This window comes from Colobus angolensis, unplaced genomic scaffold (genome assembly GCF_000951035.1).
Source record: "Colobus angolensis palliatus isolate OR3802 unplaced genomic scaffold, Cang.pa_1.0 Scaffold83, whole genome shotgun sequence".
Taxonomy (NCBI): Eukaryota; Metazoa; Chordata; class Mammalia; order Primates; family Cercopithecidae; genus Colobus; species Colobus angolensis.
Window position 1 is genome coordinate 1754379 of NW_012122154.1, and position 16072 is coordinate 1770450.

At 51.7% G+C, this 16072-nt stretch overlaps 2 protein-coding genes across 2 annotated transcripts in view; one reads left to right on the forward strand and one right to left on the reverse strand.

Moving 5' to 3' along the window:
- Window positions 1-1959, forward strand: part of HAP1 (huntingtin-associated protein 1) — a 10437-nt gene extending 8478 nt beyond the window's left edge. Inside the window, 3 exon segments of the mRNA XM_011929941.1 lie at window positions 352-390; window positions 1096-1824; window positions 1863-1959. Coding sequence (XP_011785331.1) covers window positions 352-390; window positions 1096-1537 — 481 coding nt within the window. The 3' untranslated portion in view covers window positions 1538-1824; window positions 1863-1959.
- Window positions 1960-10488: 8529 nt separating this feature from the next.
- GAST (gastrin) lies at window positions 10489-14136 on the reverse strand. Its single transcript, XM_011929757.1, has 3 exons — window positions 14081-14136; window positions 10811-11026; window positions 10489-10680 (listed from the first exon to the last, which is right to left on the reverse strand). The coding sequence occupies exons 2-3, from the start codon at window positions 11019-11021 to the stop codon at window positions 10577-10579; spliced, it is 315 nt and encodes a 104-aa protein (XP_011785147.1). The 5' UTR covers window positions 11022-11026; window positions 14081-14136; the 3' UTR covers window positions 10489-10576.
- Window positions 14137-16072: the final 1936 nt, after the last annotated feature.

Genomic DNA, 16072 nt, shown 5'->3' on the forward strand with positions numbered 1-16072 from the left:
TTTTTGTATTTTTAGTAGAGATGGGGTTTCACCGTGTTGGCCAGGCTGGTCTCGAACTCCTGACCTTGTGATCCTCCTGCCTCGGCCTCTCAAAGTGCTGGGATTACAGGCGTGAGCCACTGTGCCTGGCCAAGCCCAGCTAATTTTTGTATTTTTAGTAGAGATGGGGTTTCACCATGTTGGCTAGGCTGGTCTTGAACTCCTGGCCTCGGGTGATCTGCCCACCCTGGCCTCCCAAAGTGCTGGGATTACAGGCGTGAGCTCATGGCCACTGCCTAAGCACCACTGAGCCTGAGGAACTGCAGTTTTGACTTCCATTGTCTCATAATCAAGGTCCTTTTCTCTTTGAAGGAAGTATGAGATGCCCAGAGGGGACACATCGAGCCTAAGGTAAGCCTGCCAGGGGCTCCCCCATCACCTGTCCTCAGCTTTCGGCAGCCAGACAGCCACTTGCCTCTGTTTCAGCCACCCGGCAACCCCGAAGAAGGCCCTGCTGTCTTGGCTGGCTGAGCTGAGTACTGTTCTGGGAAGGAGCTGCCCCACTTTTCCTTCAAATCTTGCCCCCTGGGTGGCTGCTTGATTCCACACAGCTTTGAGTGGTGACTGACCAGGGGCTGAGAGGTGAACAGGCACTGGCCTAGGAGCTGGGAACCCTGGGACTAAGGCCCAGCGTGGTCCCTTTCCTGACTGTGTGTCCTTGGGCAAGTCATTTGACCTGAGTCTGTTTAGAATGGCTTTGTTCCTATGGCAAGTAGCTGTGGGGTGGGCTATGAAGGTTAAATCATGCAGGAGGGAGGCAGAAGGGGGTGTGAGTCCTGCTGGTGTCTTCCGTGCAGGGTCAGGGACATAAAGGAAGGTGGGGCCTATGCAGTGTTGGTGACCATTCTTCCTCTCTCCCACAAGGGGGATGGGCTGGGTGTTTGAAGCCTGGTACCCAGCTCCCCTCTCCCCTGGCTGGTACCCAGCTCCCCTCTCCCCTGGCTGGGACAGAACGGGGAGGAACCATCAGGATCTGTGTGCAGACAGGGGTGGGGGAGTGGGCCTGGGGGGTTGGACTTTCCAGCCCCTCAAAAGATGTCGCTGTCTCCCCCCTAGGTATGATTTTTGCAACAGTGAGGATGGAGAGCAGGTGCAGGGGTTTGAGGCTGAGGAAGGGTTGATGCTGGCAGCAGATATTATGCTGGGGGAAGATTTCACGCCTGCAGAGGAGTTGGTGCCCGAGGAGGAGCTGGGGGCTGCTGAAAAGGTGCCAGCTGAGGAAGGGGTGATGGAAGAGGCAGAGCTGGTGTCGGAGGAGACTGAGGGCTGGGAGGAGGTAGATGAGGCAACGCGGATGAACATGGTGACGTCAGCCCTGGAGGCCAGTGGCTTGGGCCCTTCACACCTGCACATGAAGTATGTCCTCCAGCAGCTGGCCAACTGGCAGGATGCCCATTATAGGCAGCAGCTGAGGCGGAAGATGTTCAAGAAAGGTGAGTGCCCCCACGGGGGCCTCCCTGCCACCAACCGGACAAGCTGCAGATCCTTGTGCCCATGAAAAGAGAGGGTGGATAAGCTCCCCAAGTGCTCACCTACCCCAGCCTGGCCCTACCTGGCGTGCTGATTTGCATGGACTTTGCATATCGTTTGCACAGGCATATCCGATCCCCTTCAGTGGGAACTGTAGAGCCAGTGCTCATTTATGTGGCATTTGCTTAGGATTTCAGATCTCTATCCCCTTTTCTCCTGGGGCCTGGGCTGGGGGTCAGGACTGGGATTGTGCCCCCACACTGTGCCCCCACACTGTACCTCAGCTTCCCGTCTACGCCTGCCTGCTTCCCCTGCCTCCCACCCCTGCCCCCACCCCTGCCTTCCACCCCTGCCCCCTACCCCTGCCTCCTCTGTCCCCCAGGCTCTCCAGCCCTGCAGCAGTGGCAGCAGCAGTCAAAACAAACACGGGGGTAGGATTGTGGAGCTGCCCAGGGGCTGACCCAGGCTGGAGGACAGGCCCAGCTACCCTCCCAGGGCCTGGGAGGAAGAGGGGCCTTCTGGGGCTGCCCAGGCTACGGGGACAAAGGCCTCCACCAGCCAGGGCCACAGTTGGACCAGTCCCCTGGGTGAGTCAGAAGGTGGGCTAGGGCCTCCTGCAGGATTGGGAGGTGGAACAGGGTCTCCTCTCCCCAGCCAGAAACCCCAAAGTCTGGGAGCTTCACCTGCTGAGTGCAGGCCTTGTGAGCCCTGCCTCTCATGCACAGCAGCCGTTGCACATGTGTCAGCTCCCATCAGCCTCACTCCCTGTGGCAGGTGATGTGTCCCCATTGGTTAGGTGAGGAGGGTGAGGTTCAGAGAGCTAAGGTGGGTGGATCACTTGAGGTCAGGAGTTCGAGACCAGCCTGGCCACACGGTGACGGGTAGATCTGAGCCTGTCCTCTCCACTCCTGTGCTGTAGCATCTTCACTGGCCCATCCCTGCCCTCTAGTACTGTCCTGGTACCCGCTCCGGCCTGTCCCCATTCTCATGGCCCTTCGTCACTGCAGGGTGGAATAGCACTAGCCTCAGCAGGCCTGTCATGTAAGCTTGTGCAGGTTATAAACTGAACCATGACCTTTATGGCACATGCAGGGGGCAACCTGCATAATTATCAATGGTGACTTTCCGTGTCTTTCTGATACAGTTGTCCAGACCCCTGCCCATTGTCCAGGCCAGGCCTATGGTCTTCAATGCCCTGGTTCACATCCACCTGCTTCTCTTCCAGCCTTTGTTGTTCCCCAGCAGCCTGCAGAGGCCCCACAGAGCTTGAGGCCCCTCCTTCTGCCTGGCCAAGCCCACACCCCCAGACCCTCCTTCCCATCCTCTGAAATGGGACCCTATGTCTGTCACCAGCCCACTCTCTGTGTTCATGAACCTGGGCTGGAGTTTGGGGACCCAGGCCTCCACCCTCTTCAGGGACAGGCGGTAGGAACCCCGGCTGTCACTCTGTAGCTGGTACAAAAGCTGTGTCTCAAGGCCGGGCGCAGTGGCTCAAGCCTGTAATCCCAGCACTTTGGGAGGCCGAGACGGGTGGATCACGAGGTCAGGAGATCGAGACCATCCTGGCTAACACGGTGAAACCCCGTCTCTACTAAAAAATACAAAAAAACTAGCTGGGCGAGGTGGCGGGCACCTGTAGTCCCAGCTACTCGGGAGGCTGAGGCAGGAGAATGGTGTAAACCCGGGAGGCGGAGCTTGCAGTGAGCTGAGATCCGGCCACTGCACTCCAGCCCGGGCGACAGAGCAAGACTCCGTCTCAACAAACAAACAAACAAAAAAAAAAAAAAAAACAAAACTGTGTCTGCCAGCCCAGGGGAGGCCCACTGGCTACCAGGCCCAGCCGTGAGTGGGGAATGGCCCAGCTTCCACGGGTAGGGAGTTGTGAGGCCCCTCACCCCTTGATGCCCAGGCTAGTGGTGGCCACCCCGGTTCTTGTTGACTTGAGGGACCTGGCCGTCTTCCCTGTTCTTCATCCTTTCTTCTCAGTCCCTACTTGCTGTTTGTAACCACAAGTGTCTCTATGTGTGGGTGGGTGAGGGCCCCTCTGCCCAGTGGTGTGTCTCCTCTCCCTCCCTCCCCTCCCTCCCTCCCCTCCCTCTTCTGCCAGTGGCCTGGGGGTGTCCAGGCTCCCACCCATGGCCCAGCCCCTCTCCCCTCCCTGTTGATTCCCCCCTCCCTGCCCCTGGCTTCCTCTTCCATGTTCCACCCTCTCCCACACCTTTGTTCCTCAATAGCTGGGGGCTGGGACTCAGGCCTCCTGCGGGTGCCTGCCTCGCTCCACGTGGCGCCTCTCAGCCTCCTATTGCTTGTCAGCCTGTGCGCAAGTGGTGCAGGAAATAAAGGATCTATGCGCTCCTGGCCCAGCCTCCAGCTGTCTCTCTAGGGAGTGTATGTGTGCACGTGTATGTGTGTAGGCATGTGCGTGTACACTTGGCAGGGTGAAGTTGTGGAGAAAGGGTGGATGCTGATATTGAAGAATGTGCCAAGGACTCATTAAATATGCTGTTTAATCATAGCAGCAGCTCCTGGAGGGCAGTGGGTGATAAGTGTCTGTCAGATGGAGAAACTCAGGCCAGAGTAGGTTAAGTGATGCTCTCACCAGCAGATCATGGCTGGTGTGGAGCTGGGATTTGAGCTCATGTTTCCCTGATCCTTTCACCCCAGAGACTCTGACTCAGTGTCCTGGCTGTGAAAGATAGGACGGAAGTGAATCACCCACTGTCTTAGGGTGAAGTCCCCAGAGCAGACCTGGAACAGTGTTTAGGAACATGTACAGTCGCCCTCCATGTCCTCGGGCTTTGTGTCTGTGGACTCAACCAACCACAGATAGAAAATATTTGGGGGAGGCTGGGTGCAGTGGCTCATGCCTGTATTCCTAGCACTTTGGGAAGCTGAGGTGGGTGGATCACTTGAGGTCAGGAGTTCGAGACCAGCCTGGCCAACATGGTGAAACCCCGTCTCTACTAAAAATACAAAAAAAAAAAAAAAAAAATTAGCCAGGCAAGTTGGCAGGCCCCTGTAATCCCAGCTACTTGGGAGGTTGAGGTAAGAGGATCACTTGAGCCTGGGAAGCGGAGGTTGCAGTGAGCTGAGGTTGCACCACTGCACTCCAACCTGGGTGACAGAGTAAGACCCTGTCTCAAAAAAAAGAAAATGGCAGACAAACCAGACATGGGGGAAGTTGCCAGCTTTGATAAAGATGCAGGAGAACACCTTGCGGACCAGAGACCACTGATCAGGAGAAGCAGTGAAATTTCCTAAAATCTGGAGGATTCCCTGCCCCTATTATCTTCAAGCCCCCAGTGGTGATGTGGAAGAAAAGCCACCTGCAAGGTATACACAAGCCACAAGCTGCTCTGTGAACCTGGGCACCTTGCACCAATGCCACTGGCCTTTGGGTCTCTGAGGGGACCCCCAAATGGGACTGCCAAATTATCTGGTTTGCTCCAGGATATTATAGAAAATTATATGAATAATAAAACACACTTTGTGGCCCCCCTGCCGAAATGATATCATTGAGAAGGTTATTGCTGTGGCTAACCGGGTCTCAGTCCTGCTGGGAACTCTGGGGGACAGTAGAATAGTAGGCCAGGCGCGGTGGCTCACACCTGTAATCCCAGCACATTGGGAGGCCAAGGTGGGTGGATCACCTGAGGTCAGGAGTTTTGAGACCAGCCTGATCAACATGGAGAAACTCTATCACTACTAAAAATACAAAATTAGCTGGATGTGGTGGCACATATACCTGTAATCCCAGCTACTTGGGAGGCTGAGGCAGGAGAATCGCTTGAACCCAGGAGGCGAAGGTTGTGGTGAGCAGAGATTGCACCATTGCACTCCAGCTTGGGCAACAAGAGTGAAACTCCGTTTCAAGGAAAAAAATATATAAATATAAATATATATATATACACACCAGAGTTATCCAACCCCTCGGGTGGGGGAGTTGGGTGTTTATCCTCTGTCATCTGACACTGAGAGACGCTTCTGGAGGTATTTAACTGCCCTGCACTTGGTCCTGAAGGAAACTACAATATGTTACCTCCAAATATGCCACTTTGGCATAAGGACTATTTTGAGCTGAAGGCAACTGAGAAGAAGCAGATACAAGAAAAACTCCCTGCCCTCCTATTTGCATAAAAACAGGACATACATTTTCAACAGTGTCCGTCAACCAGGAAGGATAAAGGTTAAATCTCCAGGCCGGGCGCGGTGGCTCACGCCTGTGATCCTAAGACTTTGGGAGGCTGAGGTGGGTGGATCTCCTGAGGTTGGGAGTTTGAGACCAGCTTGAGCAACATGGAGAAACTCGGTCTCTACTAAAAATACAAAATTAGCCGGTCGTGGTGGCGCACGCCTGTAATTCCAGCTATTTGGGAGGCTGAGGCAAGAGAATTGCTTGAACCTGGGAGGCGGAGGGTGCAGTGAGCCGAGATTGCCCTATTGCACTCCAGCCTGGGCAATAAGAGTGAAACCCCACCTCAAAAAAAAAAAAAAAAGTTAAATCTCTGGAAACAACTTTTTTTTTTGGTTTCCATAATTTGGACTTATGTTATTGATACTCAGTGAATAAAATGTTGATTTTTGATGCATTACAATACACTTTTTGATAGTAGTTGCACAATGTTGATCGTTTTATTTACTAAATACGGCAACCTTCAAATTGCCTTTTTTTTTTTTTTTTTTGAGACAGAGTCTCTCCCTGTTGCCCAGGCTGAGTGCAATGGCGTGATCTCAGCTCACTACAACCTCTGCCTCCCAGGCTCCAGCAATTCTCTTGTCTCAGCCTCCCGTGTAGCTGGGATTACAGGTGCACACCACCATGCCCGGCTAATTTTTGTATTTTTAGTAGACACAGGGTTTCACCATATTAGTCAGGCTGGTCTCAAACTCCTGACATCAGGTGATCCAGCTGCCTTGGCTTCCCAAAGTGCTGGGATTACAGACGTGGGCCACCGCGCCTGGCCAAATTGCCAATTTTTACATGGTATTTCTGGCAATGTTGGTGGCTCCTCTCTCTGAATACATAAAATAGTTCATTCAATCCATGGTTTCATATTCCTTTGTTATTCTGTCTACTGCTTTAAAATACATTCAGGCTGGGTGCAGCGGCTCACACCTAGAATCCCAGCACTTTGGGAGGCTGAGGTAGGTGGATCACCTGAGGTCAGGAGTTTGAGACCACCCTGGCCAACGTGGTGAAACCCCATCTCTACTAAAAATTACAAAAATTAGCCTGGCGTGGTGCTGCCCGCCTATAATCCCAGCTACTTGGGAGGCTGAGGCAAGAGAATCGCTTGAACCTGGGAGGTGGAGATTGCAGTGAGCTGAGATGGCACTACTGCACTCCAGCCTGGGTGACAGAGCAAGACTGTCTCAAAAAAATAAAATACATTCAAATAAAATGTAAGTTACTTGCAGTGAGTGCATACATACAACAGCGAGGAGGGCCGAGAACATAATTAACCAATACTCTTGTGTTCAGAGAATAGTCTGAAACCGTGGGACTGAAGCTTGCTCCTACGGACTTTCTCAAAGTATTCTTGGTGGACATAAGGTTACCCTCACTCAACGCAAGGACACATCTTCTGCTGTGGTGGGAGGATACAGAATGACAATTTCATTTACATAGAATGTTTTCCTTCTGTAAATGTCTGGAACAAGTTAGAGACAACTTTAGACCCTTTTCAGCCTGGAGTGGCACCAGCACAATCTCCATAACAAACTTGACCCACTAGCCTTTATCTACCACTCGTTTTCCATATAGCTGTTTTCCCATTCACAGTTAGCCACCCCTGGAAGTCCAACCTAGGCAGGAGCTTGGGGGTCCAAACCTCAGCCCTCTTCTGGGACACGCAGTAGGAACCCCAGCCCTCGTTCTGCAGCCGGCTCAAGAGCTGTGACTGCTGGGCCTGGGTCACTGGTGGCCCAGGGAGTGGGAGAAGCCAGGGGGAGGCCCACTGGCTACCAGACCCAGCCCTGAGTGGGGACAGGGCTCAGCTCCCATGGGTAGAAAGCTGTTTCCCACACACAGCCACCCTTGGAAGTCTGAAAGTTGCTGTCCTTTATTTTGCCTGTGAATGTATTGTTCTTTGTTGAAGATGCTCTGTGAGCCTGAATTCTCCCATCCAAGTACTAACCAGGCCTGACCGTGCTTAGTTTCCGAGATCAGACGAGACTGGGTGCGTTCAGGGTGGTGTGGCTGCAGACACTGTGAGCCTGAATTCTAAGCTACCTCTCTGAGTTATTCATCTCTGGGTACTTCGTGTGTTGAATGTGTGATACACATGTTAATAAACTTGCTTGCTTTTCTCTTGTAATCTGTATTTTATTACAGAGCCCCAGCCATGGACCTAAGATGGGTAGAGAAAACCCTTTCCCTCTTTTTATTTTTTGAGACAGAGTCTTGCTATCTCCCAGGCTGGAGTGCAGTGGCGCCATCTCGGCTCACTGCAAGCTCTACCTCCCGGGTTCACGCCATTCTCCTGCCTCAGCCTCCCGAGTAACTGGGACTACAGGCACCCGCCACCACGCCCGGCTAATTTTTTGTGTGTGTTTTTTAGTAGAGACGGGGTTTCACTGTGTTAGCTAGGACGGTCTTGATTTCCTGACCTTGTGATCTGCCCGACTTGGCCTCCGGAAGTGCTGGGATTACAGGTGAGCCACTGCGCCCAGCCCACTTTCCCTCTCTTACAGCCCTGAGGTAATGCTGTCAACAGGCACAAGAACAATGATGAAATGGGGTGAGACACCAGCAATGCCTGCGCCAGCCACTCATGAACAATTATTTACAAATATTTATTGGATTCCTACTATTCTTGCCACGAGGGATACAGAAGGGATGGGGGACTTGTCACACTCCCAGTTTCCTGTTTTTCAGAGAGGCAGACGATAAACTGGCAAACAAAACAACTACAGATTGTGAAATGTGCGCTAAAGAAAATATTTTGCTGTTGTGAGACGAAGCAACGAATGTTAAGAAGCCGTGTTTACTCCTTTCTGCTTGTCGGCAATTTCTTTTTTTTTTTTTTTTTTTGAGACGGAGTCTCGCTCTGTCGCCCAGGCTGGAGTGCAGTGGCCGGATCTCAGCTCACTGCAAGCTCCGCCTCCTGGGTTTACGCCATTCTCCTGCCTCAGCCTCCCGAGTAGCTGGGACTACAGGCGCCCGCCGCCTCGCCCGGCTAGTTTTTTGTATTTTTTAGTAGAGACGGGGTTTCACCGTGTTAGCCAGGATGGTCTCGATCTCCTGACCTCGTGATCCGCCCGTCTCGGCCTCCCAAAGTGCTGGGATTACAGGCTTGAGCCACCGCACCCGGCCCTTGTCGGCAATTTCACAAAGCCCCTGACTCTGTGACTACAGACGTGCAGCCCTCTGGAAAGATGCTTTGAAGACAGCACAGGAGAGAGCCCAAGGCCCCATACGTCTCTTGGCTGAGTCACTACATTTCTTTTCTTCTTTTCTTTTTTTTTTTCTTTGAGAGAGGGTCTTGCTGTGTCACCCAGGCTGGAGTTAAGTGGCGCGATCTCGGCTCACTGCAACCTCTGCCTCCCAGGTTCAAGCAATTATCCTGCCTTAGCCTCCTGAGTAGCTGGGATTACAGGCACATGCCCGGCTAATTTTTGTATTTTTAGTAGAGACGGAGTTTCACCTTGTTGGCCAGGCTGGTCTCGAACACCTGACCTAAAGTGACCCACCTTCCTTGGCCTCGCAAACTGCTGGGAATACAGATGTGAGCCACTGCGCCCGGCTTGAGTCTTCACATTTCTTAAAAGAGAAACGATCCTAGTCCCTGGCTTTTCCGACATGTAACATTTCCAAGATGACATCTGACAAGGTTAGTGATGATGCCTCTGTGATCTAGTACCCAAACCTTGCTGTGATTCTGCTGTCATGTAATTCTGAGCAAGTCTGATGGGATTTTGCATATACAGAACCTCCACCTTCAGCCCCCAGCTGTATATAAGCAGTGGGCTGAAACATTGTGCCAGAGTCTGCTCCTGGGCTGGAGGCCTCAATCTATAGTCCTCTGTAAGACTTCTGAATAAAACTAGCATTCGTTCTTTAAAAAGCTTGATTTTTTCTCTTTTATTTGACCCATAGTAGAGAATAACTGGGTCTATGTGTGAAGGGTGAGGAGCAGAAGGGGTCGGTCTCTCAGGAAGAGGCATTTCACCCACGAGCTAAGGAGAAAAGGGGAGCCCACCATATTCGTGCCTGGGGAAGAGCATTGCAGGCACAGGGAACGGCAAAGTCGGAGGCTCTGAGAAAGAGAGAACATGGCACGTCTGTGTAAGCTGGAGAGGAGGAAGAGGAGGAAGCCACGTGGCGCAGAGTGGGAGGAGAACCTCGGGGCTAGCTTTCAGGGCTGTGACAGGGAGTTCAGGTTGTATTCTAAGTGCGTTAGGAAACATTGCAAGGTTAAAACCAAGAGTGACACGGCTTCTCTTTGAGAAAGCTTACTCTGAGGCCGGGCACAGTGGCTCACGCCTGTAATCCCAGCACTTTGGGAGGCCGAGGCGGGCGGATCACTTGAGGTCAGGAGTTCAAGACCAGCCTGGCCAACATGGTGAAACCCCATCCCCACTAAAACTACAAAAAAATTAGTGGGGCGTGGTGGTGGGCACCTGTAATCCCAGATACTTGGGAGGCTGAGGCAGGAGAATAGCTTGAACCGGGGAGGCAGAGGTTGCAGTGAGCCGAGATCCTGCCACTGCACTCCAGCCTGGGCGACAAGAGTGAAACTCCGTCTCAAAAAATAAAGTAAAATAAAATAAAAATTAAAAAAGTTGCCTCTGGCTATGAACCCTACCATCTGTTATCCTGCCCACACCTGTGGATTCTTGTTCGATGTGGGGCTCTGGGGGACCCAAGAAGAATCAGAGTCCCTGCCCCTAAGAGGCACTCAGCTGTCCTCCCTGCCACAACTTCACCCCTAGATGAGTCCCCCTCCTCTGCCCTACAGCACTGACACAGTCCATTGATCCACTGGAAACTAGTTTATTTTTGATTAGTTTTTCAGGGGATAGGGCTGGGGTGGAGTGGGAGGTGGCTGGGCTCTGAAGCTTGGTTCTAGGGTTGTTGGTTCTCATCCTCGGCACTGCGGCGGCCAAAGTCCATCCATCCATAGGCTTCTTCTTCTTCCTCCATCCATGGTCCCTGCTTCTTGGATGGGTCTGAGGAGGTGAGAAAGGCGAGAATGGGGGAAGGATGATTGCCTTCCAGGAACCGAAGTCAGGGCCAGTCTGGGGAGACCTTGGCCAAACCTGGCCGAGTGAGGCAAGCAGGGCAGTCAGCAGCTCCTACCTGCCACGAGGTGTGGGGGACCCTGGGGTCCCAGCTGTCTTCGGTGGTGAAAGACTGGGCCTTGCTGGTCCAGCCAGGGTAGCTCCAGGTTCCTGTTGGCCCCTGTACCTAAGGGTGCATCTGGCTGCTGGGAGCGGGGCTTCCAAGAAGCTTCAGAGAAGGCAGCCAGAGCCAGTGCAAAGATCAGCGCATACACACACAGTTGCTGCATCTCGTCTGCAAAGGGGAGAAAGGACTAGGTTAAGGGTGAGGCTGTCCCCACACAGGCCCAGAGGCAGGGGACTGAACCATGTGGCTCCAGGCCTCTACCTGCTGATGAGTCTGCAATTTTTTTTTTTTTTTTTGAGATAGAGTTTCACTCTTGTTGCCCAGGCTGGAGTGCAGTGGTGGGATCTCGGTTCACTGTAACCTCTGCCTCCCAGGTTCAAGTGATTCTCCTGCCTCAGCCTCCAGAATATCTGGGACTGTAGGCATGTGCCACCATGCCTGGCTAATTTTTGTAATTTTTAGTAGAGACGAGGTTTCACCACATTGGCCAGGCTGGTCTCGAACTCCTGACCTCAAGTGATCCACCTGCCTCAGCCTCCCAAATGCTGGGATTACAGGCGTGAACCACCACACCCAGGTGAGTCTGCAATTCCATGTGGAGTTGTGGACTATTTCTTCAGTTCAATTCTCCAGTTTCTGCCAGTTCCACGCCAGCCCTGAAGTCTCGTGTTTTTTCTCTTTACCAACCCCGATTACAGCCACTGCTTCTCTTGGATAAAGTCAAATCCTAGGGCAATGGTTTTCCTAGGTTCTGTGCTGCAGAATTTGAGGCCATGTTAGTGGGTCTGTAGTTGTTTAAGTCGTGTAATTTATTTATTTATTGAGACAGGGTCTCACTCTGTCACCTAGGCTGCAGTGCAGTAGTGCAATCACTGCTCACTGCAGCCTCTACCTCCTGGGCTCAGGTGATCCTCTCACCTAAGCCTCCAGAAGAGCTGGGACTACAGGCTTACACCACCACGTCCAGCTAATTTTTTTGTATTTTTTGTAGAAACGGTGTTTCACCATGTTGCCCAAGCTAGTCTTGAACTGTTGGGCTCAAGCAATCCTCCCACCTCAGCCTCCCAAAGTGCTGCGAATACAAATATGAGCCACTGTGCTCGGCTCAAGACTTGTTATTTAAAGTGAACATTTTAGGCCAGGCATGGTAATCCCAGCACTTTGGGAGGCTGAGGAGGACGGATCCCTTGAGCCTACGAGTTTGAGACCAGCCCGGGCAACATACCGAAACCCCATCTCTACAAAAAAATTCAAAAATTAGCCGGGCATGGTGGCATGCACCTGTATTCCCAGCTACTTGGGAGGCTGAGGTGGGAGGATCGCTTGAGCCGGGGAGGTGGAGGTTGCGGTGAGCCGAGATTGTACCACTGTACTCCAGCCTGGGCGATAGAGTGAGACCCTGTCTCAAAAAAAAAAAAAAAAAAAAAAGTGAAACTTTTAAATAGTAATACCAAAGGAACATAGACATCCAACTGTGTTACAGACCGCATGTTATCACTTTGGAGACTGCAGCACATTCAACGCTTGGCCAGCTCACACTGTTTTTTTGTGCAGCCCTGAGAGGAAAGATTCTCCTGTCATTTTTGCTTAACTGAGGAATATCCTGTGATTATAATGAAGCAGTTAAGAAAAAATTAAGCTGTCACCATCAGCAATTATGTATCAGGGTGAATCAAGTTTGGGGAAAATATAATACAGAACTAAACTGGAATCTCAAACAAATGTAAAATTCAAATGGTCATCTGTTCCCTGGACTCACGATTTTTGTATTCTTTTAGTCTCATTATTCTGATTGGCTTTATCATAAGAAAATGATAAAAATTTTCTCTTATCAGAATACATTTGTATTAATAAAGTACTGCTTTTAAGTTTTTCTTTTTTTCTTTTTGTGAGACAGAATCTTGCTCTGTCTCCCAGGCTGGAATGCAGTGGCCGGAGTGATCCTGGCTCACTGCAGCTTCGACCTCTTGGGCTCAAGAGGTCCTCCCACCTCAGCCTCCTGAGTAGCTGGGACTACAAGTGTGCACTACTAAGCCCAGCTAATTTATTTGTTTTTATTTTTAGTAGAGATGAGGTCTCACTATGTTGCCCAGGCTGGTCTGGAACTCCTGAGCTCAAGTAATCTGCTTGCCTCAGCCTCCCAAAGTGTTGTGATCACAGGCATGACCCACGGTGCCTGGCCATTAAGTTTTTCATAATGAGGTTCTCTGTTAGGTTTTCCTTGAAAGAAAAGAATTCTGCTGCTGAAGAAACGTTTGAAAACTCAGTGATCTGGAGCTGTACTGTCAGATGCTAACCACATGTTAGTTGTTCAGTGTTGTAGCCACCAGTCATGTGTGGCTCTTTACATTTAAATTAATTAAATTAAAAAATTACAGCCAGGTGCAGTGGCTCACGCCTGTAATCCCAGCACTTTGGGAGGCTGAGGGGGTTGGATCACTTGAGGTCAGGAGTTTGCGACCAGCTTGGCCAACATGGTGAAACTCTGTCTCTACCAAAAATATAAAAAATTAGCCGGGTGTTATGGCAGGCGCCTGTAATCCCAGCTACTCAGGAGGCTGAGGCAGGAGAATCGCTTGAACCTGGGAGGCGGAGGTTGCAGTGAGCTGTGATCACGTCACTGCACTCCAGCCTGGGTGATACAGCAAGACTCCGTATAAAAAACAAACAAGAACAACAACAACAAAAAACTTCCTTACGCTAACCCCATTTCAAGCACACATGTGGCTAGTGGCTACCATACTGAACAGTGCAGACAAATAACATTTCCCGCATCATAGGATGTTCTTTTGGATGACACTGGTCTAGGAAAGGGCTTGAAGTGGAATCCAGGAGCTGTGGATTCCCATGCCAGCCCTGCCTAAAAGTCCCTGTGACTTTGGGCAAGTCACATCTTGCCTCTGGGTCTCAGTTTTCTCATCTGAGAGAGAGGAGAAGAACCCCAGTCCTCCTCACCTCCCAGGGCTGGGAGAAGTGTGAAGGGAGAGGCTAAGAGCAGGGCCCCGGCTGGGGCAGAAGGGCAGGTGGAAGGCAAGGCTGGGAATACAAGGGTAGGTACTGGAGCCAAGACCTAGTTCCATCCTGGGATAAAGAAAGGGTCCCAGCTCTGGAGACCCCAAGGGGTGAGCCCCAGACTGTGACCAGTGGTCTGATACCTTGATGGGGGAGAGGACCTGTCACCCCACTTCCCAGCCTCTCCCCTCTCCTCCTGGGTTTTCTCACCTGCAGAGCTGGGAGGTGTGTGGTGTGGCGGTTGGGCCTGGTGCCTCTCAGGTCTCTGCTCTGCCTGGTGTTCCAGGCCTGCCTTATAAAGCCCTCAAGGTCCCTCCCAGCTGTGCCCCCCCCACCCCTACCCTGCCATATGAGTCCAGGCGAGAGGAATGGGGTGGGGCACAGATACAGCCCATCGCCCTGCCCCGCCCTGTCATTTAGTGTCGGTCGGTCATCCAGGATGTGGGGGAAGGATAGGGGAGTTGACCTTCATGGTGAGGGGCTGGAGCAGGGTGGTGGCAGCTCTCCAGCTGTACCTAAGGGGCAGGAACCAAGCTCCTTTGGTCAGGAGCAATGCTCCCCACCTATGCTGGGGGTCAGAGGCCTGGTACTCATCTCTCGAAATATATAGGGACTTTTGTGGGTGATGGTAGGTGAGGGAGTGAACCCGATGGGCTTGGATTCAGGGAAAGTAGATTTCACCATCCACTGATGTTTGATGAGTGTGTGAATGTGGGGTGATGTATTGATTCCCCGTCCCCTCCATTGGTCTGCAAATACAATGTGTTACCAGGTGCAATGGATTGTGGGCTGATGGCCCTGTTCTCTCCTTCTGGTGGCTCGCATCCTGGTCACCTCTGAAGCCCCTTCACCCTCCCCCTACCATGGAACACCCTCAGCGCCTTCTTCTCCTTAGGCCTTCTGTGCTGGTCTGAGTTTGGCTTGTAGCTGCCCCATGTCTCCCAGGTCAGCTGCCCATGCACCACCACCTGCAAACCCCCTATGCAGAGCCAATTCCTAGGGGGTCCTGCCTTTCAAGCCTCCTTCATTTTGCTTTCAGGGGGAGCTAGTAATCTGCATAACAATTTTTTTTTTTTTTGAGACAAAGTCTAGCTCTGTCACCAAGCTGGAGTGCAGTGGCGTGATCTCGGCTCACTGCAACCTCCACCTTCCGGGTTCAAGCGATTCTTCTGCCTTAACCTCCCAAGTAGCTGGGATTACAGGCACATGCCCCCACGCCTGGCTAATTTTTTGTATTTTTAGTAGAGATGGGGTTTCACCATGTTGAGCGGGCTGGTCTTGAACTCCTGACCTCGTGATTGGCCCGGCTTGGTCTCCCAAAGTTCTGGGATTACAGGTGTGAGCCACCATGCCCAGCCAACAACTTTTCAGTATCAAAATATACCTTCAGATGATTAGCAAACAGACTAAGGCATTTGCCGAAGATGGACCAGAAAATAAAACGGCACCTTGTTGACTTATTTGATAAACTGCTGCCTCCACATGGTTTGACCAGATGTAATGAGTTGTAGGCTGTTTTTGATTTTTCCACCGTTGAGAGCAGAGATTTTGCTTCTGTTCATGCGTCATCAGGCCCCCTCCTTTTCTGGGAGAGTTTGATCCCCTTGGGTCTTGGGTAATGGCGGTGGTACCCACGCTCACAGCCAGCCTTGTTGAGAATTAATGGGTGATGAAGGAAGCAGGCTGTGCGGTGTCCATGGCAACCGACGGCTGAATAACCGTTGTGAATGACCACTCTAATCCAGAGCAGGACACGGTGACTCAGCAGATGGAATAAATGAAAATGACAAAAAGCAGTGCAGGCATTGGTGATGATTAATTGAATCACAGAATCTCAGAGATGGAAGGACTTTGAGGGGGCTTGGGAGAACAGGTGGGGTGGGTGTAGCTCTGTTTATACACTAGGGGAATGAATGAAGACATTCGTGTTGCTGTGGTAACTCTAATGGGAAATGATCAGCTTTCAGTAGAACCCTGATTGTACCACAGCCTAAGACTCAGTTTGTGCCCGTGGAGGGGGTTATGCCACCTTGAGAGTTCTTCCCCAGGCTGGTTACATGAGGGATGGCAATTTCAACAAATAGAAGCATGTCTCCTATTCCACAGGCGATGGTTAGAATGTCACTATTTGGCCGGGCGCGGTGGCTCACACCTGTAATCCCAGCACTTTGGGAGGCTGAGGTGAGCAGATCACAAGGTCAA

Coding starts and splice junctions, on each gene's coding strand:
- GAST (XM_011929757.1), bottom strand. CDS start 11,021: ATGCAGCAACTGTGTGTGTATGCGCTGATCTTTGCACTGGCTCTGGCT. Junction 10,681..10,810: donor TCCCCCACACCTCGTGGCAG/GTAGGAGCTGCT, acceptor TCACCTCCTCAG/ACCCATCCAAGAAGCAGGGA.